The sequence below is a fragment of the Medicago sativa genome, chromosome 7, assembly GCF_051527215.1.
Source record: "Medicago sativa cultivar Bolivia chromosome 7, Bolivia_mono, whole genome shotgun sequence".
Taxonomy (NCBI): domain Eukaryota; kingdom Viridiplantae; phylum Streptophyta; class Magnoliopsida; order Fabales; family Fabaceae; genus Medicago; species Medicago sativa.
In genome coordinates, this window is record NC_140755.1 from 69,999,109 (window position 1) to 70,025,618 (window position 26,510).

The window sequence follows — 26,510 nt, forward strand, 5'->3', positions numbered from 1 at the left end:
TGCATCCATTTCACCAAAAACAAAACTTCCATGCACCCACTATTAAAATATTAGTGAAGAAAATTTATGGATAAGACATCATAGAATTTGTGTGCATATTGGGTCAAAAAAGAATTTATGTGTATCTACTTTAATTATACCTCAGAGAAAAAAAAAACTTGCATAATAACAAGTTTAAATATGTGGTGAGTGTATATATCTTTGACTCGACTTGAATTACCTTACGTTCAATGTGACTTCCTAATTCATGAAAAAATGATAGGTGAAAAGTTAAAATTTGCATGACTAAAAAAAATAGCTCACTGGCAAAAATGTTAGAAGTATGCAGTAGTCGGAGTTCGAATCTAATTTTTAAATTTATTTATGTTAAGGGTGAATTTCTAACCACTAGAATATTTGACAAAAAAAAATGAAAGAAAAAATTCTGAACAAAAAACACGACAACAGTAACTTAATTATTATTGCACTATTAATATATTATTTAAGTATTTTATGTATGAATTTTATGGAATAGGTATACCTTATCTTCAAATATAATAGATAGATGCTATATTTTTATTTAGATTAGACGTGATGATGTGCTTGAAATTGTTTCAATATGTGAGAGGAAGAATATTCTATGATCGGGATTAGATTGAAAACGTCTCATGAAACATTATTTTTTTAATAAGGGACGTCTCATGAGACTTAAAAAGTATTTTGAAAGAGTAAAAAAATAATCATGCTTGGAGATGTTTTGAGCAGATAGGAGAAGTGATTGTATTTTCCTTTGTTTTCTTTCCAAAGTTCCAAAATTCTCTCTTCTCCTAAATTTGGTAGTAATGCAAAAATAACACTTTAGATCAAATGAAATGATAACAAGTGTCTTAAGGCATTTGTTAAAAAAAAAATATAAATATGAAATTTTATGAATAGTGTATTCAACGCATTGAAACTTTAAAAAATAAATTTAGTATACATAAAAATTTATCAGTTGTTTCTAGAAACCCACATTACCAACATACATACGCCGTAACACCATTTCCCCAACAAATCTAAATTAAACTCCTTAATCCTCCTAACCTTCAGTCCTCCATAGTCCTTACTCCTTACTAGAGCACACCTTGTCCCATTTTAACTAGTTAATTTTGCGAGCTTATGCGTCTTCATCCACCACCAAGAATGAAGCTTAATACTATCAAAAAGTTGATCATGAGACGACCCTTCTATTAAAAAATCTCAAATTGTGTTCTTTTCAAATGACCCAAAGACATGCTAACCAAACAACTTGAAAACAAGAACGAATGTCCTTTTTGAAAGCATGGGCACCAAAAAACCGTTGTGCGTGAATACCAATAAATGATGAAACAACTGCTGAAATACCCATCCTGTGATGAACGAGGTGCTAAATTCCACCAAAGAAGCCGCACTTCGGAAAAAGATGATTAATTGTTTCTTCTTGTCCGTAATTGTCTGAATGCAAAACTGAATTGGCTGGAAGCACTCCTCTACACCTTAAATTGTCCTTTGTAGGAATTCTTTTGTTAATCGTTCTCCATGCAAAAAGCGAGACCTTAAGTGGTACTAATTTACTCCAAATTACCTCTGAATGAATGTGAATAGGAAGGTCATCAGTAGCCATAAGAATATGATAAACACCCTTTACTGAGTACCCTTCGACAAGATCATGTTTCCAAATTCATTTAATTTGTCATTTATGTTATCCTGCAAAAAAAATATATTATCAAGCAGCCTAGCACAATCTCCCAGCTAATCCTCCTCCCACGCAAACAAAATCCTCCTCCAACTCCAACCCACCCCGTTAACCTCCCAATCCGTCGTCTGCTTATCATCTCTACAAACATTAGGATTTAAACTCAAACAAACGCCGAAACCTATACCACAACACCGCACATCTAAAATGAAGTATTTTTTCCCATTACCAGTTTTACGACGCACCCCATTCAAAAACCAACCATTGCCATTACCACCCTCACTTTCGTAAATATCACACCTACCCCCTCTTCTATTCCGCCCTCCCTCAGTCCCGTATTTAGCTGCTAAAACCTTAAACCACAAACCCACATTAGCTATACACACACACACACACCATTTCCCTAACAAAGCTAAAATAAACTCCTTAATCCTCCTAACTCTGAGTCCCAATTTAACCAATTAATTTTGCGAGCTTCCAAACCCCAATGATAGAAATTGTGGGAGCTTTGAAGAAGGAAAGAAAATAAACCATTAATGACGACATGACAAATTTGATGAGTACAAGTGAACCACCAATGCATGGATATTTTCTCTTTCAAGTAGATAACTTTTTATGCACATTATCAATTATTTTACCATAAAAAAACTTTTTTTTATACTTAAAACCTGTTATCTGTTTTCAAATTAAAATATTTTTTCTTCATATATAATATTTTTGAATTGATAAAATAATAATAGCTTTAATACTAAAATTCAGTATAAAAGATTACAAAATAAAGAGTTTTATCAAAGTTGTAAAAGTAAAATATTCGATCAATATTTTTTTGGCTTCAATGCAGTTTTACCCCCCCTATTTTGACTGAAACTGGATTTTACCCCCTATTTTAAAATTTGGAATTTTACCCCCTCAGTTTAATATTTTTCGGATTTTTGCCTCCCCTATTTTAAAACTCGGAATTTTACCCCTCAGTTCAGGATTTGACTGATGTGTCAGTGCACGGGTGGCTTAAATTATATTAAACAAGTATCAACCTATTAAAATTAATTTTTTTAATACCATAAAATATATAAAACCCGAAAGAAAAAAATAAAAAAATATAAAGCACAATTTAAAAAAACAGAAAAATGCTGGAAAAACCAGAAAAAAATACTAGAAAAATAAAGAAAAAACAGATAAATTCAGTAAAAAACAAAAATAAAATCAGAAAATGCAAAGAAAATACCAAAATAATAATAGAAAAACAAACAAAATACCGGGAAAAATCCAATTAAAAAATACATGAAAAAATTAGCATGCACTTGCAAATATATAGATAATCTGGTTTTTTTAAGGAACAAATATATAGATAATCATTAGCATTATATCCCAAAATAATACAATACAAGGCTAGTTGTTCATAATCCTAAGTGCAAATACGTCATTGCTAATACTTTAATATGCATAATGTTCTCTATTATTTGTAATACTTGCTTACCATTGGAAATTATTTTAGGTCTGGTGCATAATTCTTTTAGGCATGTTTTTTTTAAACTAGCTCTTAAGCTTATGAACAACCAACCTTGTATTATTTTGGGATATAATGCTAATGATTATCTTTATATTTGCAGGTGCATGCTAATTTTTTCATGTGTTTTTAATTGGATTTTTCTTGGTATTTTGTTTGTTTTTCTATTATTTTTTTGGTATTTTCTTTGCATTTTATGATTTTATTTTTGTTTTTAAATGAATTTATATTTTCTGTTTTTTTCTTCATTTTCCTAGTATTTTTTTCTTCTGGTTTATCCAGCATTTTTCTGTTTTTTTTTAAATTCTATTATATTTTTTTTCTTCGGATTTTATATATTTTTTGATATTAAAAAAAATTAATTTAAATAGGTGGATACTTGTTTAATATAATTTAAGCCACCTCAACACTGACACATCAGCCAAATCCTAAATTAGGGGGGTAAAATTCTGAGTTTTAAAATAGGAGGGGCAAAATTCCGAAAAAATTAAACCGGGGGGTAAAATTCCGAGTTTTAAAATGGGGGGTATAATCCAGTTTCAGTCAAAATAGGGGGGTAAAACTGCACTTAAGCCTATTTTTTTTTGTCAGTATTGTGGTATCATGGGATGAAGTTAGCTAGTACTCATTTAATGAATAAAATAAACTACACATGCATTCACAATATTCATTGTGAGGTACCGTAAAAAAAAAAAAAAATTCATTGTGAGGACTTTTTTGCATTTATCAAAAACCTCCAAAGACATCATTAAAATGTAATTTACAAATGAAAAAAATAATAATATCATTGCCTTAACCTTCTCCCTTTGGTTTCTATTTTGTCTTCACATTGTTCCTCCAACATTTTTTTCTCTATAAATAGTCAAACAGAACCAGATCTCAAATCCCTCCACCACAATCTTCCCCTTCTCTCTCTACAGTGTCAAAAAAAAAAAATTAAAAAATATGAGTCAGCAAGAGATTCTTCACTCTCCATGGCCATTAATCTATGAGCACATAGACCCATCAACCTTTGATCATCATCATCAACATCAAGTTATTGAGCCGTATAGCTTCACCATGGTTGACCATGTTGATAACTATGATCCATATGGTCTCATCATGGATGATCATGTTGGTGATGACTATGTTCCATATGGCATCATCATGGATGACCATGTTGAATATGATTATGAATTCAATACTCTATTAAGCACTTCAGAGAATAGTACTCTCTCTGAAATCTCCATATTCACCAATGATCATATCCAATTTCCAATTGATGAAGAAACCTTAGAACTTCCATCTCTAATGGAATTAGATTCTTTTGATTCCATTTTGAGTCCCCAAATTGGTAATATTCATGAACAAGAATATTACCAAGAAGAAAGTGAAGGGAGTTTCCCTTCACAAAATTTTCCACATAACCTCGAAGGGTATAGTTCAAATCCCCTCGGAGACAGTTGTAAAATGGCTGCCAGTGCCACTTACGATCATTTCCCTTTACAAAATTCTCCCTGTGATGCTTGGAGTCCAACACTTTCAATGAAATCAGATTTTTCATCAATTCAACAATCAGTTACTTTGCCACAAGAAAATATGGAAATTGAAAACCAAGTGAGTCTTCCACACTTGATGGAAGCACATGGTGAAGCCTTGGAGAAAGGACAAAAAGCACTAGCAGAAGTTAATCTGAAGTGTATAAGCCAAAAAGTTACCACTCCAATTGGTGACTCTCTTGAGACACTTGCATTTTATTTGGCTCAAGAAGTGACAAATCATGGAGAATACCTCAAAGGCGAGGCATACAAGAATTTTCAGGCTGCCTTTAAGGTATTTTATCAAGGTAATTTGGTTGGAAAAATTGCTCATTTTTCAGCTATTTCATCAATTCTTGAAGCGGCTAAGCTAGAAGATTGTGATGAAATTCACATAATTGATTATTGTTTTGGAAATGGTGTTCAATGGCCTTTTCTATTGGAGACTGTTTCAAAAATGAACAAAAGATTGAAATTGACATCAATTAAATGGAGTGATGAAAATTCTGAACGTGTTTGGAATTTTGAGGATGCCAAAAGGGAACTATATGAGTATGCTAACTCATGTGGTTTGAAATTGAGGGTAGAGGAAAAGGAGTTGGAAGAATTGATTAGTGAGATCAAAATAATGAACGAAACCTGTGGAAAGAAAGAGTTTTTGGCTTTCAATTTAATGATAGGTCTTCCACATATGGGAATGGTTAGAAGTAGAAGAAAAAATGCTTATGAGTTTTTGAAGGTAGCAGAGGATTTGATCAAGAACTATGGTATCAAGGGAATTGTTACTTTTGGTGATGGTGAAGCATTTGAGAAACTGAAAAATAGTTTGAATTTCAAGTCATTTTTTGAAGGGAATTTGGTGCATTATAAAGCCTTATTGGAATCAATTGAGTCTCAGTTTTCAGAAAAATTCTTAGAAGCAAGAATTGCATGTGAAGTGTTGTTTGTGGCACCTTGTATATCTTCTCTTGATTGGTTACAAACATGGGAAGAGATGAAAAGTGATGGTTATGTTAAAGACGAGATTAGCATAGAAGGTGGAAGATTGAGCAAAAATGTTTTGATGGAAGTCAGAGAAATGTTGAGAGGAAGTGATAATTCATATCAAGCTAGAATTGAAGGAGAAAATGAGAATCAACTTGTGTTGGAATGGAAAGGAAGTCAACTGTTGAGATTTTCTATTTGGAAAAATTGAAGTCTTGGAAGTTAGGAGTGAACAGGACTTTTATAGTTTTTTAAATGTTCCTATCTAAATTACACATTCAAATGATAGGTGTATAGTTATTATAATTTGAATTGTATAAAGATTCTTTATGTTTCTACAAAATATGTAAATCTGAAACATATTTTAATGATAACTTTATGTTTACTTAAACACTTTTATTCAATCTTTGTTAAAGTCACTTCTTTGTTAGTAGAGATCTTACAAGTCACAGACCTTGTCAAAATAACACAAACTAATGCACAGTTGAATCAGCAAAATTTACCAAAAATAGTGTAACATAAGTGGTGGATGTTTGGATCACATAACCATTTGGTCAAGCATTCGATCACCCTGACCGGTGCGTATGAGAAAACATATGCCGGAAGAGATCAATCTCTTAAATGAATCTCAATTAACTTAAAAATTAATCTCCATATAATTTCAAGAAGATAATATTCTAAAAAAATAAGAAAATCAGTACTACAGATTAGTTACACCAACACAAAAAAACAGAGCAAATATTCCCAACATAACAGAGCCTAAAACTGCTGAAAAAGAAAAGAAAAGAAATATCTCAATTTTGTGATAAGTTAATGTGGACTGATAATTAAATAAAAGAATATATTGTTTGAACTTTAAAGCAAAGAAACACGTCTCTTAGAAATGTTGCTTTAGATTATTTAATGTAAGCAATTACGCGTGTAAGCAATTTCAACGAAATTTTAAAATTTAATATTACTAATAGATTAGGATATGTCCCCATATTTCAAGACATGTTTATGTACGTTAAATGTGGAGTTCGATCCCGGACTATGATATATGGAGAAAATTCGGTTGAAATAAAAGAATTCATCTTACGCGTGTCATAAATTTCTCGACATAGATCAGTTATTGTTAAATGACGGCGGAAACTTCGTATCAATATTATTGTAGCGCGAAAAATTGTGAGGTTGGTTTGTTTAGATAAGTGATGAAAAAAATATGATATAATTTCTCTTTGGCTTTTTTTACATAAAATAAGAGAGTTTGAGGGAGGGGGGCAAACCATCTATATTGAAAGCGAAATTGAACAACAAACAAGTACAAACAAACAAAATTCATGAGCAAGTAATAGGGTGAGAGTCTAATACATTTTTGGCATTTATTTAATTAATTCATTCTATTTACTTGGATGAAATTTGTTTAACAATAAGACATGTTTGGATAAACAGCTAAGTTTGCAGTTTATAAGCTAAGTCTTATTAAAGACTAACTCTTAAGTTAAGTAGGAGCGTTTCTTCAAAAAAAAAGTAGGACCGTAATGAATGATAAAGTTCTTCTTCATCAAGAGATTTAAGATTGGTCTCTCTCACCATCTCACATAAGATTTTGGGTAAATATATCTTCAAATGATACATGACTGAATTTTACATATTATAAATGATTTTCCACAATAGGAAATTTGAGTTCCAATATTACTGATTTTTTATTTTTTTTTAAATAAAATGTGGAAGATATATATAACACAAATACTTCTTAAGAGGTCCTTCATCCTAATACAATTATTCTCCGTCATAAACGCTTAATTTAATTACAGTTCTGATGAGATATACTATATTAGTGTTGTTATTATACCTTCTTTTGTAGCAGACAAAGCGGTAAACATTATGAAATTTACGCACACAAGTGTGAGGTCTCGATTTCAAATTTAGGTAAAGCTGCTTAATCAAATGTAATAGTTTTGCATTGTCGGTTGAACTAGATTTTATGAATATTTTTTTAGTTGTATTTTGTGATAATCTACGGTTCCCATAAGAAGGGGCCCTAACAATCCGAAGTTTGGCCGGGAGGTAAGTAAAAAATGGAACTCGAGTTCTCCTAAATGATTCTCGCTCTTTAACTTACCACTTACTTGGTTAATTGTATTATTTGAATTGGTGGGTGAAATATAATAAACATTTTTGTTAATTTTATTTTGGCTTAATTGCATGTTTGGTCCCTTATGTTTATTTTAGTTTTCAAGTTGGTCCCTTACGTTTTGAAAGTTTCAAGTTGGTCCCATACGTTTTAAAAGTTTTCAAGTTGGTCCCTTACGTTTTGAAAGTTTCAAGTTGGTCCCTTATGTTTATTTTAGTTTTCAAGTTGGACCCTTATGTTTATTTTAGTTTTCAAGTCGGTCCAAAACATAAGGGACCAACTTGAAAACTAAAATAAACAAAAGGGACCAACTTGAAAACTAAAATAAACATAAGGGACTAACTTGAAACTTTCAAAACGTAAGAGACCAACTTGAAAACTAAAATAAACGTATGGGACCAACTTGAAACTTTCAAAACATAAGGGACCAACTTGAAAACTAAAATAAACATAAGGGACCAAACATGCAATTAAGCCTTTTATTTTTCTTCTTTCAGAAACTATTAAACTCATAAAGGTAAGCACTTTTACATCAGAATTTTTATTCATTCAGTCAAAAACAAATCCTAATTATTCAAAGGGAATTGCATTGTTTCCCTCCTCTAATAAAAGGAAAAGAAAAGAACAGCAAACTTCAAACACAACCTTGTTCATTCAACATTTCAGTTTCCTTCTTACTTCCAACGAAAACGAAAAAACTCCTTTTCCACATAAATGGCTGCTGATTATTTTAGAAACTTCGACGTGATGAATGACCTGATCTCCATAAGCACAAACCTCGTTAAGGTTTTGAAAGATCCTCCTGATGATCATGAACTCAACATCCTCTTTCAATGTCTCCCTTTTCTCTCTTCCTGTTTACTCTTCCATTTCTGAATGAAAAATATTTATTGGGGTTTGAGTTTTTTGTTAAAGTTTTCTTTTTTACAATGTTGCATATTTAATTATGGTGTTTGTTGACAGTATAACTAGGTAAAAATGGAGTGAAAGTTCACGATACGGTTTTTCAATTTTTGCATGCTCTTTCTCTATTATTGTCTAGGAAGTGATATCTTAAGTAATGAGAATGGAAAATAAGAAAAGTTTGATTTATAGAAAGTTTACTTGCAATTCAACTCGAAGTAGGCTGTTTGTTATGGCAACTGTTACGGCAACTCGAAGTATCATTTATGCAGAAGTTTCTGGCCTGTAGAATTCTGAATGTGCTGGGAGTCATTTTTGGAAGTTACTTTGAAAGAAATGAGAATCACATGGTGATTCAAGATTATCTTGGATATTTTGTTGAAGGATGGCAGTGTTGAAAAACCTTTGTTATTGCATCGGGGGAATCTCTGAATTATGGGATCGTGTATGGAGCAAGAGTGAATTATTTGAATTTTTGTGGACAGTATGTTATCATGGCAGAGATAGTGGAAAAAGAGAGCATTTTTGAGTTTTTTTTTTTTTTTTTAATAACAAAGAAGAGTAACCCTTTCAAGATGATTAGAGTGCAAAAAAGGACCAAGAGAATTAGGCGACGGATCATAAAAAACTAAAGTTTTATATGATCGTAACTCAAGTTATCATGTTGATCCGTACACTTATTCAATTATTGAGAGGAATACTGAACTTTGACTTTGAGAAAATCACCAAGCATTCTTCTAAAATGCATAATCAACTGGTAGGCACAAACACGACCATTTTTGTTGCGTAAAAGGCGATTAACCACCACAGAAGAATTCAAGCACAACTCAACATGTTTGTAAACACTAGCTTTACCTAAGGATAAACTTTCGGAAACACCTCATAACTGGGCCTAAAAAGTTGTCACGTCCATATTGTTTCACTATAATCAAGACCACCACAACCAGCAAGCAACACAACATGAGCTTACTTAATGAGAAAATTGAGCTCCTATATTGCTCTATATATAATTTCTATGGAGTTTACATGCTTTCTTTGATCTCAGGATTTTCGGAATTGAATGGTAAGGTCATGGTTGTTTATTAGAATTTGAATTCTAAATAAATATTTACATGGAATGGATTTGATATTCAATTGTGATATGCTACATGGGCTAGTTAATAAAAACGTTTTTGAAGCAATATAAACCAGTGCAGAAAACAAATTCAGAACAATTAGAAAACCATTTTTCTTCTAACATTTTTAGTGGTACAATAATTAATAATTCTTTCATAAAACAGTGGATGGTAGCATATGTTGGATTACTATATATGATGATTGCCTACATTACTTGGATATAACGTAATCATAGATTACCATTTATGGAACAATGTTTCAACCAATTTATGTAGACACATTATCTTCAAAACATTCAAAGTTGGCAAGGAAAACAAAAGAAGAATATGACAGTAGTAAATCCAAACGACAGAATGTATTAGCAATGCTTTTGTTTAGGATGAACACTGCATGATTTAAAGGAATTAATAAAAATCATGTACTAAGAAATATAGAGTATTAAAGAGAATGGAAAAGAAAAAAGAAATAAAAGGGTTGATCCGCAACATGAAATTGAATGCTTCTTCCAACCAATTCATTGTAGACACCATTGGCATACAATAAAACATATGAAAGTGTCACGACAGTGGAATTACCATAAACTTGGTACAAACCATGAAGGACAATAAGGAACATCACCATGCTTTGACGTCTCCTCAGGGAAGTATTCGATGCTTCTATTATTCAAACAAAACACCCCAAACTCTAAACTTGTCCTTGGATTTATTTTTAGACATGGAAAAGTAATTGCAAAGTAGATACTATTCCCTCTAACTAATTCTTCACTGTAATTAAGTTCATCCCTTGACATTACCATGCTATTGCATTTACTAACGAAAGCCACTTTATCTTCCAGCTTCACATTCTGCCACCCAATAGGACTCATGTTCGTATCCAGCTTGAACACTTCAAAGCTGGTAATCTTAGGTGGCTTAACAAATGATGAGACAACTTTCAAACGGTCAGAGACATGTTGTTGAGTTTCAATCTCGCCATTATAGAACATAGAAATGAAGTATAACTCTCTTAACGTTTTATCTTTGGCTAGAAAACTGCTATACATACTTGATCCTGCTGGCGCTCTTGGAAGTTCACCTAACACTTCAGCCTTCGGAGGTCCATTAGTGGAGTCTTTAAGATCATAAACCAATATAGAATCTGGCGATGAGCATGTTACATATAATTTTGTACCAATAATTTCTATGTCTCTAAAATAAGTCCCTGAATCCTTGTCTGGCTCAACTATAGTCCATGACTTTTCAAAGAGTTTATAAATTGCAATGTGACAATAATCACTCAAAAGGCCAATTAAATAACAATCAGAACCATCACAATTTGGTTTGGAAGAGGCCACCGTTTTTCTCACAAATGATATCCTATCACCAATGACGGAGGGTAAGTAAAACTTTGATGGTATCGTGATTCTAACATCAGTAACTGGATTCAAAAAGAAATTATTTGCAAAACCTTTTTCAGAATAATCAGTCACAATCAACCAACCTTCAACTGTGCCAGCAGATTTATTAGCGCGCCCCAATAGTTGTGTTTTAAGGTGATGTAAAGTCTTTGTGCTCAAACCATAAAAGAACCTTGAATTGTTGGATTGTATAAAAACTAGTGGAAATTCAGGTAAATGGCAACAATTCTTGTTTTCAATGACATTCAAAACTGTTTTCCTACTAGAACGGCATATTGCCTTTAACGCAAGACAATCTTTAAGGGGCAATGACTTCATAATCAACTGGAACACATCGAATGGTAGATTTGTCAATATGTTGTTTCCTTCCATCTCGTATTTTTTTATTGAGCCACTGCAAAATCATTGCCACTTGCAAATATTAGTTTAATAAAAGAACTAAAAATTTCTTTTGGTTTTGATATAAAAAGGCTAATTGAACTGTGTTGACGTCACTATTAACAAAAGAAATTCCAACTACGTCAAAACCTAACAACTATGTGCAGAAAAGTATAGCCATAAAAGTGTACATAACCATAACACGCACACTAAATTAGCAGTGAATATGCATAATACATGCATATATATAAACTGATAAACCATAAAAAACTACTGAAATTAACAAAATTATTAGAGATTGCACTTACAAGATTTACGAGGCTGTGTGTCAATTTGAGTTGCTCCACTATCAAACCAAAATTTTGGAATCGAATAAACCTTGATATCGTTGGTCTGGTCACGAGAAACCCTAGTACATTGAGATGCTTGAACTTTCACACTTTATATAAAGAGGCCTAGTTGTTTTACATGTGATTTCGTGAGTCATAGCCCAATTCTTTTAAAGACACCCCCACTTATTATTTGTACTTTCACACTTTATATAAAGAGGCCTAGTTGTTTTACATGTGATTTCGTGAGTCATAGCCCAATTCTTTTAAAGACACCCCCACTTATTATTTGTACTACAGATTAATTTTTATTCCTCAAAAAAAAATCTATTTTTATTTTATGTTTTAGATATAACACGAATAAGTCTATTTTTATCCACATTTCTACCGCATATACAATGATCAATATTTTTGGCAAATAGGTTTAAAAAAGTTTATATTTATAATATTCAATATCATTCATATTAATATTCAATATCATTCATATTGTAGTGCGATTGTTTTTATTTTAATAGAATTTAACTATTTTTTAATTATTAATTCAAATAATATTATAAAAAGGTTAAAATAAAGGGTAAAAATGGGAAACAAAGTCACCATAAACTATGTATCTCCTATATATATAGAGGACATATCTAGTGAGAATGGGTAAGTTATATGAGAATGGTGAGAATACTTCTCAACCCTTGGATCAAAAATAAATGCTTAAGATTAAAAAGACTCACATGTGGCTTAGCATATTCTATCAATTTTCATCAACTCTTCTTCCCCAAACAACATCGCTTTCTTTCTGATGTCCACCCACCAACATTTATGTTGAGATCAATCTTCACCAGATCTGTATTTTATTTTTTAAAATTTAAACTATGTTTATATTTATATATTTAACCGAATCTTCTTTCTCACCATCGTCGTCAACACCCACCTCCGCCGCTTCATACACTTCTCTGTTCATTATCCCCCAGCTACAGTGATACCCACATGCGGCTCTGCTTCTTCTGGTTATGTGTTGAATTGAATTGATTTTGTTGAGCACTCTTGTCTCAATTCATTGGATTAAATCCAATCTCATTTAATTGAAGTTTTTTGACAGATTTTGATTTAATTAACCAATAATTATTTCTGCATCGTTGAGAGAAGAAAAGAAGGGGCAACAATGTTATTTAGATTCCTTTCAAAAAGAAAAGGGGATATTTGAATACGATTGCGATTGAGAAATAACGATTCTGCAAGTGCGATTCACAACAAGTTGAGCTTTATGTAGATCGGCAAGTGCGATTGCGATTGAAACTTAACCGCTTCAGAACTTGCGATTGAGCTTGCGATTGCGATTCAACTTTCTACTGTGATTAACGATTCTGCGATTGAGAACAACAAACGCGATTGAGAAACTGTGCAAATATGCGATTGCGATTTTAATCTCGGCCAAAAAAAGCGATTGCGATTTCCATAAAACAACAAAGGCGATTGCGATTGATTCTGGTTTTCTAAATTACTCGATTAAGGTTTCCGGTTGTTGACGGTTTTCTCTCCATTGTGAGAGCTTTTGTGTTTCTCTTCTTGTAAGAGTTTGTGGTGTTGGTTTTCTTTCTAGCATGGGTACGATGACTGAGATAAATTTCGAAGACTTGTCACTAAGTGATGATGAGGGACTGAGTTTCGACATTGAAGAGGAAGATAGTTCTGAACATGATCCTCGCCTATGTTTGGTGGGACGTTTTCTTGTCAACCGTCCAGTTCGACTTAAGGAGATGAAGATACGGATGTCTGAGGTGTGGCAACCGGTGAAGGGGGTGGCGGTGAAGGAAGCACAACTAGGGCTATTCTTGTTCCAATTTTTTCACAAATTGGATATGGAGGAGGTACTGAAGGGTGGTCCGTGGACATATGACAATCATTCTTTAGTTCTGGAAAAGCTGCGAATAGGGGTGCCGTTAAAGGATATACAGTTGAACTATATGAATCTCTGGGTTAGGGTTTACAATTTGCCAACCGGTATGATGAAGGAGAAAGTAGGAATCGGGTTAGGGAACTATATTGGAGAGTTTTTGGAGTATGATAGAAATAACAATTATAGCTTCTGGCGTGAGTATATGAGGTTGACGGTGAGGTTTGATATCAGACAGCCATTGAAGACAGGGACGAAGATCAAGGCGAATGGGTGTGAATGGTGTGTGGTGAATTTCAAATATGAGAGGTTAGGAACCTTTTGTTTTGTGTGTGGGGTGCTAGGACATAGCGAGAACAAGTGCGCGGTTAGGTTCTCTCAGCCAGACGTTACGATTCCCAAACGGTGGTCAAACGCTATTAGGGCAGATCCATGGAAGCCGGGGGAGGGCATCATCACAGTGGTTGCGGGAAGATGGGGGTTCTCAGGCTAATGTGGAAAAGGAGGGATGGAGGAGAGCCGAAACAGATGGGCAGTCTAAGTCCAGTAGGAAACAGGCGTCTCCGACTTCTGTGGAGAGGGTGACCACGTCTCAGGGTGGGTAAGCATACTAGTTCTACGCTTGTGCCATGTGGGGCCAGCAATGGCGTGAAGGAGTTAAGGCATGTAAATGCTCCTTTATTGATTTGACTAAAGATATACGGTCGGGTACATCATGTTCAGTCATTTCCTCAACTATTGATAACCAAAACCAGGTGCATAGTACTAGTGAGAATGAAAATAATGCAGACATGGAATATCAGTTTCAGAGAAAGCGTATGCGAGAGGACAAACAACCTGTCGAGGATTCCACAAATCAGACACTTCAGCATTTTTTATCGGCACGTCCTGGCAGCCAGGACTGCCGGGACCAATGATTATTTTGAGTTGAAACTGTCGGGGATTGGGCAGCCCGAGTGTAGTTCCAAATCTTCGAAACCTGACCCGGGGACACAAACCAGACATTCTTTTCCTATCTGAAACATTGGCTAATACGTGAAGCATGGAAAATATCCGTGTCATGTTGGGATATGATTCATGCTTAGCAGTTGATGTGGAAGGAAGGTACAGTAGGCTGGCAGTGTTTTGGAATGATGTTTCTAATTGTCGCGTGTTAAATTACTCTCGAAATTTCATTAATCTGATTGTGGAGGATAGAGAAACTGGTGATTGGAGATTAACTTCTTATTATGGCTTTCCTGAACGTGCGCGTCGTCGTGATGCTTGGGATTTACTTCGGGAGCTGCGGGATATGTCATCTCTTCCGTGGTGTATCATTCGGGACTTTAATGATTTGTTGTCTCAACAAGACAAAGCTGGTATTCATCCTCATCCTAATTGGTTATGTACAGGTTTCCGTGAAGCGGTTGAAGATTATGCCTTATCCGATATTAAATTGCATGGTCACCCATTTACGTGGATCAAGAGTCCGGGTACCAATCGAGTGATGGAAGAAAGATTGGATATGGCTATGGGAAACTCTGAATGGCTGCAACGTTTTCCAGAAGTCAAACTTACAAACTTGCTTACTTCTCACTCAGATCACACTCCAATACTGCTTGATACTATACCTACGGTTCGTCAGAGGTATAATTATTCTTTTAAATTTGAAAACAGCTGGCTCTTGGAGGACGATATTGAGGAGGTGGTGGTGGATGGCTGGGGTGGTACTAGGGGGTTAGAGCTCGGTGATAGAGTTGTGAATTGTTCTACGAAGTTGCAAAGCTGGGGTAGGAGGAAGAGAGTTTGGTTTAAGGAAGAAATTAACCAATGTGTTCGTATATTAGAGGAGCTTCGTTCCCAGCTGAATGGTATGATGCGTACACAATATGTCGAAACTCGGGCGAAGCATGCCCGACTACTTGTACAGGAGGAGGCTTTTTGGAAGCAAAGGGCGAAAATGCACTGGTTGAAGGAAGGGGACATGAATACTAAGTTCTTTCATACATGTGCGGTAGCCCGTGGCAAAGTGAAGAAGGTTAGTAAGCTCCGAACTGATGATGGGAGGATTGCTACGTCTCAAGAGGATATGTGTATCGTGGCACAAGGTTATTTTGAGCACCTATTTGCTGCGAATGCAGGTGTGCATGAACCAGTGCTGGATTTGATGAGTCAGTGTGTGTCGATGGATGACAATATAATGCTTACAACACCTATTACAAAAGAAGAATTGCGTCAAGCCCTTTTTCAGATGCAACCGGACAAGTCCCCAGGTCCAGATGGTTTTAATCCGACATTTTATTAGAGATTTTGACATGTGTGTGGTGATGATATTTTTCAGGCAGTGGTTTCTTGGTTGGATCGCGGTTACTTCCCTTCAAACCTTTCAGAAACTAATATATGTTTGATTCCGAAGTGCGAAGACCCGAATAGTATGAAAGATCTTAGGCCTATATCTCTTTGTAATGTGTTGTATAAGATGGTGTCGAAGTTGCTCGCTAATCGACTGAAACGATGTTTAGATAAATGTGTGTCAGAGGAGCAGTCATCGTTTGTTGAGGGCCGCTCTATATTGGACAACATGTTAATTGCTACAGAGATAATCCACTCAATGAAGAGGAAGACAAATGGATGGAGAGGGGAATTGGCTCTCATGATTGATATTAGCAAGGCTTATGATAGAGTGGATTGGGAGTTTCTTCGTGGTGTGCTTATGCGAATGGGGTTCAGTGAGAAATGGATCCAATGGATGATGATGTGTGTTAGTTCTATTACTTATTCGGTGCTTATGAACTTTGACATTGTAAGGCCTATTGTACCCGGCCGAGGATTGCGCCAAGGTGACCCGCTATCACCATATTTATTCATATTGGTGGCTGAGGGCCTTTCGACTCTAATACATAAGGCTATTAATAGAGGTGATATTCATGGGGCACAAGTTTGTCGCGGCGCACCAGTGGTGTCCCATCTTTTGTTTGCAGACGATTGTTTCTTGTTTTGCAGGGCCAATGTGGTGGAAGCACAATGTTTACTCACAATTTTTAAAACTTATGAGGTAGCATCTGGACAAGAAATAAACTTATCAAAGTCTAAGGTGTTTTTCAGTCGCAATATGAGTGAGGCGACACAGAAGGATTTGTCACACATTATTGGTGTCCGACATGTGATTGATAGAGATAAGAGGTCTGTTTTTTCTTTTATCAAGGATCGTATTTGGAAACGAATAAATGCATGGAGGGGACGAGCATTATCGAAGGCAGGAAAGGAAGTTATGATCAAATCTGTGTTACAATCTATTCCAGCATACATAATGAGTATTTATCTTTTGCCGAATTCTATTATAGATGATATTGAAAAGATGATCAATGCGTTTTGGTGGGGAGGAAGGAGTAACAACTGAGGGATTAAATGGATGGCATGGGAACGTGTGGCATGCCCCAAAGAATTTGGTGGAATGGGGTTTCGAAATTTCAAAGCTTTTAATCTCGCTATGGTAGCTAAGCAAGGATGGAGCTTTCTATCTAAACCTGAATCGCTGGTTGCTAAAGTCTTTAAATCGAGGTAGTTTCCACGTTCCTCGTTTTTGGGTGCTACACTCGGACATAACCCGAGCTTTGCTTGGCGGAGTATTTGGAATTCACGTCAGTTACTTTTATATGGATGTAGGTGGACAATTGGAAATGGGCAGCAAGTCAGCGTGATGAATGATCCATGGGTTCGAGGTGGTCATGGTAGCTGGATTCAATCCCCACAAAGTCAGGGTGTGCATAGTTTGCGTGTGTCTGATTTGATAGTTGACGAGGAACGAGTTTGGGATATTGATAAGCTTGAATCTCTGTTTCCAGATGATATGGTGCAAGCTATTCTCGACACACCACTCTTTGCAGAAGTTCAGAATGATAAAATAGTGTGGATGATGGAACGTAATGGGAGGTATACTGTTAAGACTGATTATAAACTTGCTATGATGGAGTTGTTACATACTGATCGGTTCCATGTTGAAGAAGAGTGGCGTAAAATTTGGAATGTGAATTCCCCTCACAAAGCACGTAATTTGTTATGGAGGATTTGCAGAGGGTGTGTTCCGACACGTCTCCGACTACAATCACGGCATGTACAATGTGAGGTGATGTCCCTGGTGTGATACGGATGTTGAGGATGATTGGCATGCTTTTGTGGGTTGTAGGGTGGCGCGTGAGAGTTGGTATTGGGCAGACCTTTCGACTGTGCTGCAACCGCGAGTTGGAACTGTGAGCAGTTTGGCAGATTTTGTTTTTGATATATGTCGGTCCGAAAGCCGAGACATTGCTGGTCGGGTGGCTTCACTTCTTTGGCAAATTTGGGCTGCACGTAATGATGTCATTTGGAATACCGCTCATCATACTTCAACAAGCATTGGGAGGACATCACTAGATGCATGGCAGCAATGGCAGGAGGTTCATAAACAACCCCCACAACCGGTTGTGCAACACGGGCAGAATAGAGTGCAAGGTAACGGCTCAGTTTGGGAGAAACCTCGCGAGACTTGGTTGAAGTGCAATGTGGATGCCGCGTTCCAAGACCGTAACCATATTACATCTTTTGCATGTTGTGTTAGAGACTCCCGCGGGCAATTTATTTAGGCTCAAACAAAATGGCAGCGGGCAAGTATGACAGTTTTGGAGGGGGAGGCAGTAGCCTTACTCGAGGCTCTTCAATTTGCTGATGCGAACAGATGGGACCGGGTTGTCTTCGAGTCCGACTCATCTACTCTAGTGCAAGCTCTAACGTCTCCGTGCCAGGGTGATTCAGAATTCTATGCTATTGTTTCTAGTATTATTTATCAGTTATCTTTACATTCCAACTTCGAGGTGAAGTTTGTTAGGAGACAAGCGAACATGGTTGCTCATAGTTTAGCTAGGGCGGCCTGTTCTTGGGTTAGTCACCGTATTTTTGATTCTTATCCTTCTTGTATTGAACATTGGATGATTAATGATAATAGTTAACTTTGTTTCGGTCAAAAAAAAATTGAATACAATTGATTAACACCAGAATGATATGCATATGTTGGTGTTATTCAAAAGAAAGTCCATTTGAAAGGCAACATCCACCAGAATGATTTTAATGCTCTGCTGGAAAATTCGGAAAAGTTAAGATGGTGAGATTGTAAAAAGTGAAAATGAACAAGTAAGTTTTTTTTATGAAGATACTTGTGAAAATTGGTTGCAGATGCTGGTCAATCGAAGAATATGAAAAGGTAAAACAAGTTTATAAAAAATGATAGACTAGAGAGAGGCACATGTGAGTATTTTTAATCTTAAGCATTTATTTTTGATCTAAGGGTTAAGAAGTATTCTCACCATTATCATATAACTTACCCATTCTCACTAGATATGTCATATATATATATATATATATATATATATATATAGAAAGTTTAAAGAGAAATCCTAAAATCCATTGCTCTAGCTTATTAAGAAAACTAGATTTTTCCTAAAAAAAAAGAAAAAGAAAACTAGATTTAGACCCGCGCAATCCACAGTTTATTGTGAAATTTTATTTTATTTTATATAAGTTTTGAATGTTGAGTATTATAGATAAGGATATAAGTATAATAACAAATGTAAAGATTTTAGTATATAATGAGAATATATGTGACGGTAATACTATATAATATATTTTAATTTAACACTAATATTTGCATAGGAAAATAAATGTATCAATCGAAAGTTGACTCAGTTGGTAAGAAGTTTCACCTATAAGGTCGAGGTTGTGGGTTCAGTGCTTTGAGGCCTGCATCGACTCAGGTGAGTCCACAAACCTCAACTCATATAAACTATTTAGAGAAATGTTTGGAACACTTTCTTTCTAATAGCCTCTCTAATACTCACTATCGTATTGGGTGAAACCGACGTGGATCTCACCACTTTATGTGAGATCCATTTCGAATATGTGGTACCCACATCTATTTCACACAATAAGAGAGTGATCGAGTGTTAGAAAGAGAGTATCCAAAACACTCCTCAACTTTTTATTAGAAAAAAGGGAAAATAAATGTAAAATATATGTCCCTAATATGTGTTACCGTAAATCCGCAAGTGTACGGGTTTACCGTAGTAGTAATAAAGAGAGAGTATCGATCCACAGGGAGTTATTTAAATTCCAATCAAAAGTAGTAAAGGTTAGGGAGAAATCGATAATTAGGGTTTCAAGGTAATCTAAACGACGGTTGAAAACAATAGCTAAAGGCAACCTAGGGATTATTGGTTCATCCTATGGTTGACCTAACATCCTAATCCTAATCCTTGTTTATGTAAATCCTAGTTTCTAAGGACGAATCTCTCTAAAGCCTATCCCCTTCTTCGTTCGATATCCGGGGAGTGTGTCTCTCAAGGTGTTAGACCTATTCTCATGGCTAACTCCTATATTAAGATCCTTGATTGTACGAGATTCTATAAGTCCCAAGGTTCACTAGGCTATTCTCATGCTTCGCAATCCTTGTCTAAATTCACTTGTTCGGTTATTAAGACTTCTTCGTTCGATTCATCACCTTAATAACTAGGGTAACGAATTAACAAGTACTAACCCTCCGCGTTCGCATCCAAAGTTTGGTACTTGTTAATATCGTTGTGAAGAACGGTGAATTTAGATAGGAAAAGTAGGGTTACATAAACTAGGGTTTCGGATTAGGAATGTTGGATCAAGCCATAGGACTCTCCCAACAATCCCAAGGTCTAAGGGAATTACTCACTCATGGTTGGTGTTGCCATGAATGAATAAGAAGAAAACAATAAGAACAATTGAATAAAAACGAGAACTTTTATTGAGAAATAGTATTCTGTCACAATACAATATTCAGAATTCAAGATGATAAAACAAGGAGAACAAGCTCTCTATTTATAGCCTACTAATGACTTAAGCCCTAAGAAATAACCGAAGGAATATTCTCTGAAGATCCATGGGCTTTATCGTCAAAGCAGGCTGCGTAGAAAACCGCTGTTCGGAGCAAAAAGCAGCTAAAAGGGATGCTGGCAATCGCGCACGGCCGTGCGCCTTGCAGGCGTGGGTCGTGCGCCCTTCACTGACTTGGGGGAGCGAATTCTGATTTCTTCAAGTGCATATTTCGGTCCCAAATCTTGGAAATCTCCTATTTTTGTGCTCCAAATCCCTTTTCTTTAGCTCCAAGCCTTGCAAATCATATATTTGATCCTGAAATATAATATTGGATTCTTTGAAGTAAAAAGCTCTTAAATATAAATAAAAACACATAGAATCTAATTAAATCTAAATAGAATTAAACTAAATAACTTAATTAAAATACGTAATAAATCTACTTATCAAACTCCCCCATACTTGAATCTTTGCTTGTCCTCAAGCAAAAGGCATAGACATAGCAGCATAGAAAACATTTAAGTATATGACAAAATTAAAACACATGTTCCCTCCAAGGCCTTGTCCTAAGCATACACTAATCACAACCTCAAGAGCCCCTTATGATTCCTATTTAACCCAACAAGAGAAACTAAGTGAGTGTGTGTGTGTAGTGCATCCCCTTTGCTCCTGTATAAACAGGTATTATGAGGAAACAGGTTCTAACCCCAACAGTACATCAACCGAGAAAAACCTCATTTTCATTCCATATAAGCAAGGTGGGAATTAAGTTTAAGTTGGTTCAATTTTAAATTGTGGACCATATTTTTCTTTTCTTTTGGTCTCTTTTGGGGCTACAGATGCCTAGGGGATATCACCTTTTCATAGGAAGTCGGAGAGGGACTCACTCCTTCCTCCACTACTCCGGCAATCACCCTAAGTAGTGCTGTAGTTTGTAACTTCTTTCATAAAATTTTTTTCTTTTTCTTTTCTTTCTATTTTTTTTCAGAAGTTTGTAGAAGCTATACAATCACTAAGGAGGTACCATCCTTCGCGTAGGAGTTGTTCGAGTACACTATCCTTCCCTCCATGCTCCGGCGGTGTTCTCAACTTAGTGAAAAAGTGAAAATCATGCTTCCCCCCATATTATTTCAACGTTAAATAAAGTTAATTAAATTTCCCCACACAAGCTTATACTACTTTTACTCCTAGAGACTTTAAAGGGTCCATGTACCATTAAACTTAGAACGTGGTCCTTAAAATACCTATTCATACACTTACTCAAAGGATGCACTGTGAATTTTCTCATTGGAGAAGTTTTGTTCACCTAGAATCAATGTGGGTCTATTGGAAAAACTTAAGGCAACAAGAAGCTATTTTCATGTACACAACAAGAACATTATCTAGCCTATATTGGAAGAGAACTTAACAAAAGATTATGTCATATTTAACAATTAAAACAAGAAAACTATCTAGCCGCTTACATGCCTTTCGCAATAAAACAAAACAAAAGATAAAAATTCAAGGGAGTTTGAAACACTACGACTCTTACTACCTAGACACTTTATTGGCTCCCCCCATACTTGGGAGAAGCATTGTCCTCAATGCATAAAGAAAACAAGAAATTAAAAGGAAGAGAGGAAGAGAAGAGAAGAGAAAGGAAGAGGAAAGCTCACATTTTTATTGGTTCCCCGGCGGAGGATATCGGGCGTTGAGATATTCTTGCATTGCTAGAAGAGCATTATGGGTCTCCTCACGCCTTTGGTTTGTTCTTTGCACCTCCTCTTGCATACCGGAGAACTCTTCACCAAATTGTTGTTGATTGGTGTTGATCTTTTGGAGCTCACTTTGCATCCAATTCCATTGCTCATCATCCATTTGTGTTCTGGCTTCATTAAGCAAGTCAGCACCTTCTTCACTTGCATCTTCATCATCTTCGGGTACCTGAGGATTAACAACATACAACAAATTTCCTGCCACCTTTATGTCGGTGCGGGCAGGGTTAGGCAATATAATCAATGTTTCTCCTCGGCTGCCTCGAAACTCAAAGGTCCCTATATCGGTTTCATTTCGGATAAAGTTCATTTGCACAAGATCGTGCTTGCTCAAAGTGTTGTCTCCCTCTATCCTATTGAGTCCTGCATGTCTTACCCCAAACTTATTTGCTATGCATGTTATAATACCACCGGCAACAATCACACTATCACTCTTGGTGATAGAGGATAAGTGATCAAGTAAGTAGTAGCATGTGTTCACGGGGTGATTATTAAGTGCAGCCCAAAGAATGAAGAGCTCAGGTGCTCTAACTCTATGTAAGTCCGTCCTACCGAAGATAGTGCATCCCATAATTCTTTGAAAGTAACGGAGGACAGGGTTTTGGATAGCACTAGCTTTGTTGGACCTAGCAACGTAGTTATTCAAGCCTGTGATTGTGGTCCAAAAGGCTTCAGGGTCATAGTTCACGGATTTTGAGTATTGACTATTTGAATCATGGATGAGCCCCGCATCGGCGAAACCCATGGTTTGGCAAAAGTAATCAAAAGTCATGTCATAGTCAGTACCTAAAAACCGAAACGAGACCTTATGTTGGGGGTAATCCGACTTTGTCTTATCTTTTATGAAGCAAAATGAACTTAAAAACTCATAGACAAGGTTTTCATACCCCGGGTAAGTTCTCATCAAGCCGGACCATCCTAGGTTTTCAATTAACGATTCTACTTGCTCTTTTATACCTAGGTCCAACATAGCAAAGAAACAAGGATAACGATTCGGAAATAAAGGTCGAGAGAGAAGTTTGTTATACCTTTTTCTTTGCTCGGAGTTCTTAAATTTGATGCCATGGAACCTTGGTGATGCTTCCTTCCCTTGCTTGCTTGAAGACATTTTTGACCGAGTTTTTGTGATGGGTATACGTTGGAAGTAAGGTTTTTGAGTGGTTGGTTGGATTTGGTTGGAAAATTTGTGGTTTTTGGTTTAGGTTAATGGGGTATACGAAAATTGGGGTTAATGGATTGGATGGATGGAAATTGATTTTGTTTGGGTGTTTGTTTTTGGAATTGATTTTGGATTGGTTTGGGTGAAAGTTTTGTGTGAATTGGTGGAGTTTTGATGGAGATATGTGAGGTTTAAGGTTGAGGAAAAATGGAGGTTTAGAGAGAGAAGTTGGATGAGAGAGGTTTTTGTGTGGTTTGAATGGGAAGAAGATGAAAAATTGATGTTTATGGGAGGGGAAAGTCGCGCACGGCCGTGCGCCTTGGAGGCGTGGGCCGTGCGGACCTTGCTGTTCTGGCTGGGCAATTTTTTTCAAAAAAATCGCGCACGCCCACGCGCATTGAGGCGTGGGTAGTGCGCCTGTTTCTGGTCCTCTGGGTCAAATTTTTTTCAAGTTTTCTATATCATATCGGACATGTACCTACAAAACAAGTAAAAACAACACAAAACAAACGAAAACAAAGCGGTAAAAATAGGTGGGTTGCCTCCCACGAAGCGCTCTTTTCACGTCATTAGCTTGACGATAAGAGGGGACCCTCAGATAGGATCGAACACAACATTTTGTGTGGTTGATGCTAGGTAGCGTTCTCTCATCTCATACTCAGCCATGATGGAGGAAGGAGAGATTTCCTTCAGGTGGTTTCCTAATTCAAACTCCATCCTCTCATTATTCATATAGAACACGATCCTACCATTCAACGCATCAATAAAAGCACCTGAGACCACAAGGAAAGGAAAACCAAAAAGGATTGGAAATTGGGGGTCTTCCTTCGCATTAACTACCATAAAATCAACCGGTATGATAGTGCCTCCAATTTTTACCGGAAGATTTGAAACATAGCCAGCTGGGTCAACGGTGGAATGGTCAAACAATACTAAGGTATGCTCCGCCGGTTCTAATTTTCCTACCCCAATTTTCTTAAAGAGAGATAGGGGCATTAGGTTTACGCTAACCCCTAGATCACACCTAGCGTTTTTTATACTTTCCTTCCCTATGGTGCAAGGGATGGAAAAACTACCGGGATAACGGTATTCTGGGGTTGATCTCTCTAGAAAAATGTCGCCACTCTCCTTAGGTGATGCCAGCGTCTCCTTATCCTCTTTGCGTCCTTTAGACAAAATATTTTTCAAAAAATTTGCATAAAGAGGAATTCGGGACAAGGCCTCAACGAATGGGATTTTGGCACATATTTCTCTCATTATCTCAATGAACCTTTGGAGTTGTGCTTTCTTACTATGCTTGGCTAGTCCTTGTGGGGAAGGGTTCATCTTTCTACTAAACTTTAGGGTCATAGGGTTTTTGCTTTCTACCCTAGCATCGCTAACCGCTTCACTCTCAATGACATGGATATCTAAGATGGGTCCTCCTAAAGATTTTTCTTCCACAAGGCTAACAGCATTCACGTGGCTCTTTTGATTAGTCTCAGGTTGGCCTGGGAGGGCTCTAGAGACTTGAGAGGATGAAGAGACTTGTTGGTTCAATTGGGAGATCTGAGTCTCCAACATTTTGCTGTGTGTGGCAATAGAATCTACCCTATAGGAGAGTGTGGAGAGGGATTCCTTCAGAAGTTCGGTTTGTTGCTTGAACTCTTGGTTTAGTTTTTCTTGTCCTAGGACAAAATTTTCTATCATGAGTTCCAACTTAGATTTCTGGGGTGCCCTTTGGTTGGTACCGTAGCTAGGCGGTGTTGCTTGTTGCCCAAAAGAGTTTCTGTTGTAAAAGTTTTGCCCTTGCCTAATACCTTGGTATTGGGCGTAGTTCATTTGCTCTTGGGTGAAAGCAACACCTCCCAGCTGGCACTCATTGCCACTATGACCAACGATTCCACATAACTCACAAGAAGGAGAAGGAGAAACAGCATTAACATTCATTTTATCAAGTTGAAGGGTTAGTGACTCTACCTTAGCAGCCAAATCATCATAAGAAGAGACTTCATGCACACCTGTTTCCTTCTTTGATGATGCTCCAGCAGTGTTGACCCTTTCGTTTGTCCACTGGTAATGATTTTGGGCCATATCCTCTATCAGCGCATAGGCGTCGACATAATTTTTATTCATGATTGCTCCACCTGCAGCTGCATCAACGGTTAGTTTGGTATTATACAAAAGACCGTTGTAAAAGGTGTGGATTATGAGCCACTGTTCTAGACCATGGTGAGGACAAACTCTCAACATCTCCTTATAGCGTTCCCAAGCTTCATATAAAGACTCTCCATCCCTTTGGTTAAACCTAGTTATTTGGTCCCTCATTCTAGCGGTTTTGGAGGGTGGAAAGAATCTAGCAAGGAAGGCTTGTCGCATTTGGTTCCATGAGGATATGGAACCCCTTTCTAGGGAGTGGAACCAAGCACTCGCTCTATCTCGAAGGGAGAAAGGGAAAAGGTGTAGCCTGATGGCTTCTTGGTTGGCTTTAATGGTTCCACTAAGCCTAAGGAAAGTAGAGATGTGTAGATTGGGATCCTCAGCGGGGGATCCCGAGAATTGGTTTTGCTGCACAAGGTTTAAAAGTGCAGGCTTGATCTCAAAGTTGTTCCCTTGGACGGGTGGATAAACTATGATAGCCGTCGGCTCTTCCGTTGAAGGAGTAGCGTACTCCTTGAGGGTACGATTGTCTGCCATGGCTGCAAGCTATCAGAAAGTCAAAAAGAACAAGAAGAAATCGATTAGAGGAAATAAAGACAAGAGGAAAGTAAATACAGAAAGAAAACCTAACCGTCACCAAAGTTGATCGGAATTTGGTCAACTCCCCGGCAACGGCGCCAAAAACTTGTTATCGTAAATCCGCAAGTGCACGGGTTTACCGTAGTAGTAATAAAGAGAGAGTATCGATCCACAGGGAGTTATTTAAATTCCAATCAAAAGTA

General features: G+C 36.6%; 3 protein-coding genes, 1 non-coding gene and 2 pseudogenes across 4 annotated transcripts; 4 read left to right on the forward strand and 2 right to left on the reverse strand.

Moving 5' to 3' along the window:
* The first annotated feature begins 3,855 nt into the window (after positions 1-3,855).
* LOC146908106 (protein NODULATION SIGNALING PATHWAY 2-like) lies at positions 3,856-6,092 on the forward strand. The gene has a single exon (XM_085726324.1). The coding sequence runs from the start codon at positions 4,146-4,148 to the stop codon at positions 5,910-5,912; it is 1,767 nt and encodes a 588-aa protein (XP_085582450.1). The 5' UTR covers positions 3,856-4,145; the 3' UTR covers positions 5,913-6,092.
* Positions 6,093-10,194: 4,102 nt separating this feature from the next.
* LOC146908107 (uncharacterized) lies at positions 10,195-12,894 on the reverse strand (annotated as a pseudogene).
* Positions 12,895-13,543: 649 nt separating this feature from the next.
* On the forward strand, positions 13,544-14,432 carry LOC146908108 (uncharacterized; annotated as a pseudogene).
* A 3,341-nt stretch (positions 14,433-17,773) lies between these two features.
* On the forward strand, positions 17,774-18,428 carry LOC146908109 (uncharacterized). Its single transcript, XM_085729226.1, has 2 exons — positions 17,774-17,883; positions 17,993-18,428. The coding sequence occupies exons 1-2, from the start codon at positions 17,774-17,776 to the stop codon at positions 18,426-18,428; spliced, it is 546 nt and encodes a 181-aa protein (XP_085585352.1).
* Positions 18,429-24,183: 5,755 nt separating this feature from the next.
* LOC146908110 (uncharacterized) lies at positions 24,184-25,947 on the reverse strand. The gene has a single exon (XM_085729227.1). The coding sequence runs from the start codon at positions 25,945-25,947 to the stop codon at positions 24,184-24,186; it is 1,764 nt and encodes a 587-aa protein (XP_085585353.1).
* LOC146908111 (small nucleolar RNA R71) lies at positions 25,793-25,899 on the forward strand. The gene has a single exon (XR_015020883.1). It is a non-coding gene; the product is annotated as a small nucleolar RNA R71 (small nucleolar RNA).
* Positions 25,948-26,510: the final 563 nt, after the last annotated feature.

Excerpts from the sequence above, each read along its gene's own strand:
- LOC146908110 (XM_085729227.1), bottom strand. The coding sequence starts at position 25,947 with ATGCGACAAGCCTTCCTTGCTAGATTCTTTCCACCCTCCAAAACCGCT.
- LOC146908109 (XM_085729226.1), top strand. The coding sequence starts at position 17,774 with ATGGAGTTGTTACATACTGATCGGTTCCATGTTGAAGAAGAGTGGCGT. Across the intron at positions 17,884-17,992 it reads TTATGGAGGATTTGCAGAGG|GGTGGCGCGTGAGAGTTGGT; the intron begins GTGTGTTCCGAC and ends TGTGGGTTGTAG.
- LOC146908106 (XM_085726324.1), top strand. The coding sequence starts at position 4,146 with ATGAGTCAGCAAGAGATTCTTCACTCTCCATGGCCATTAATCTATGAG.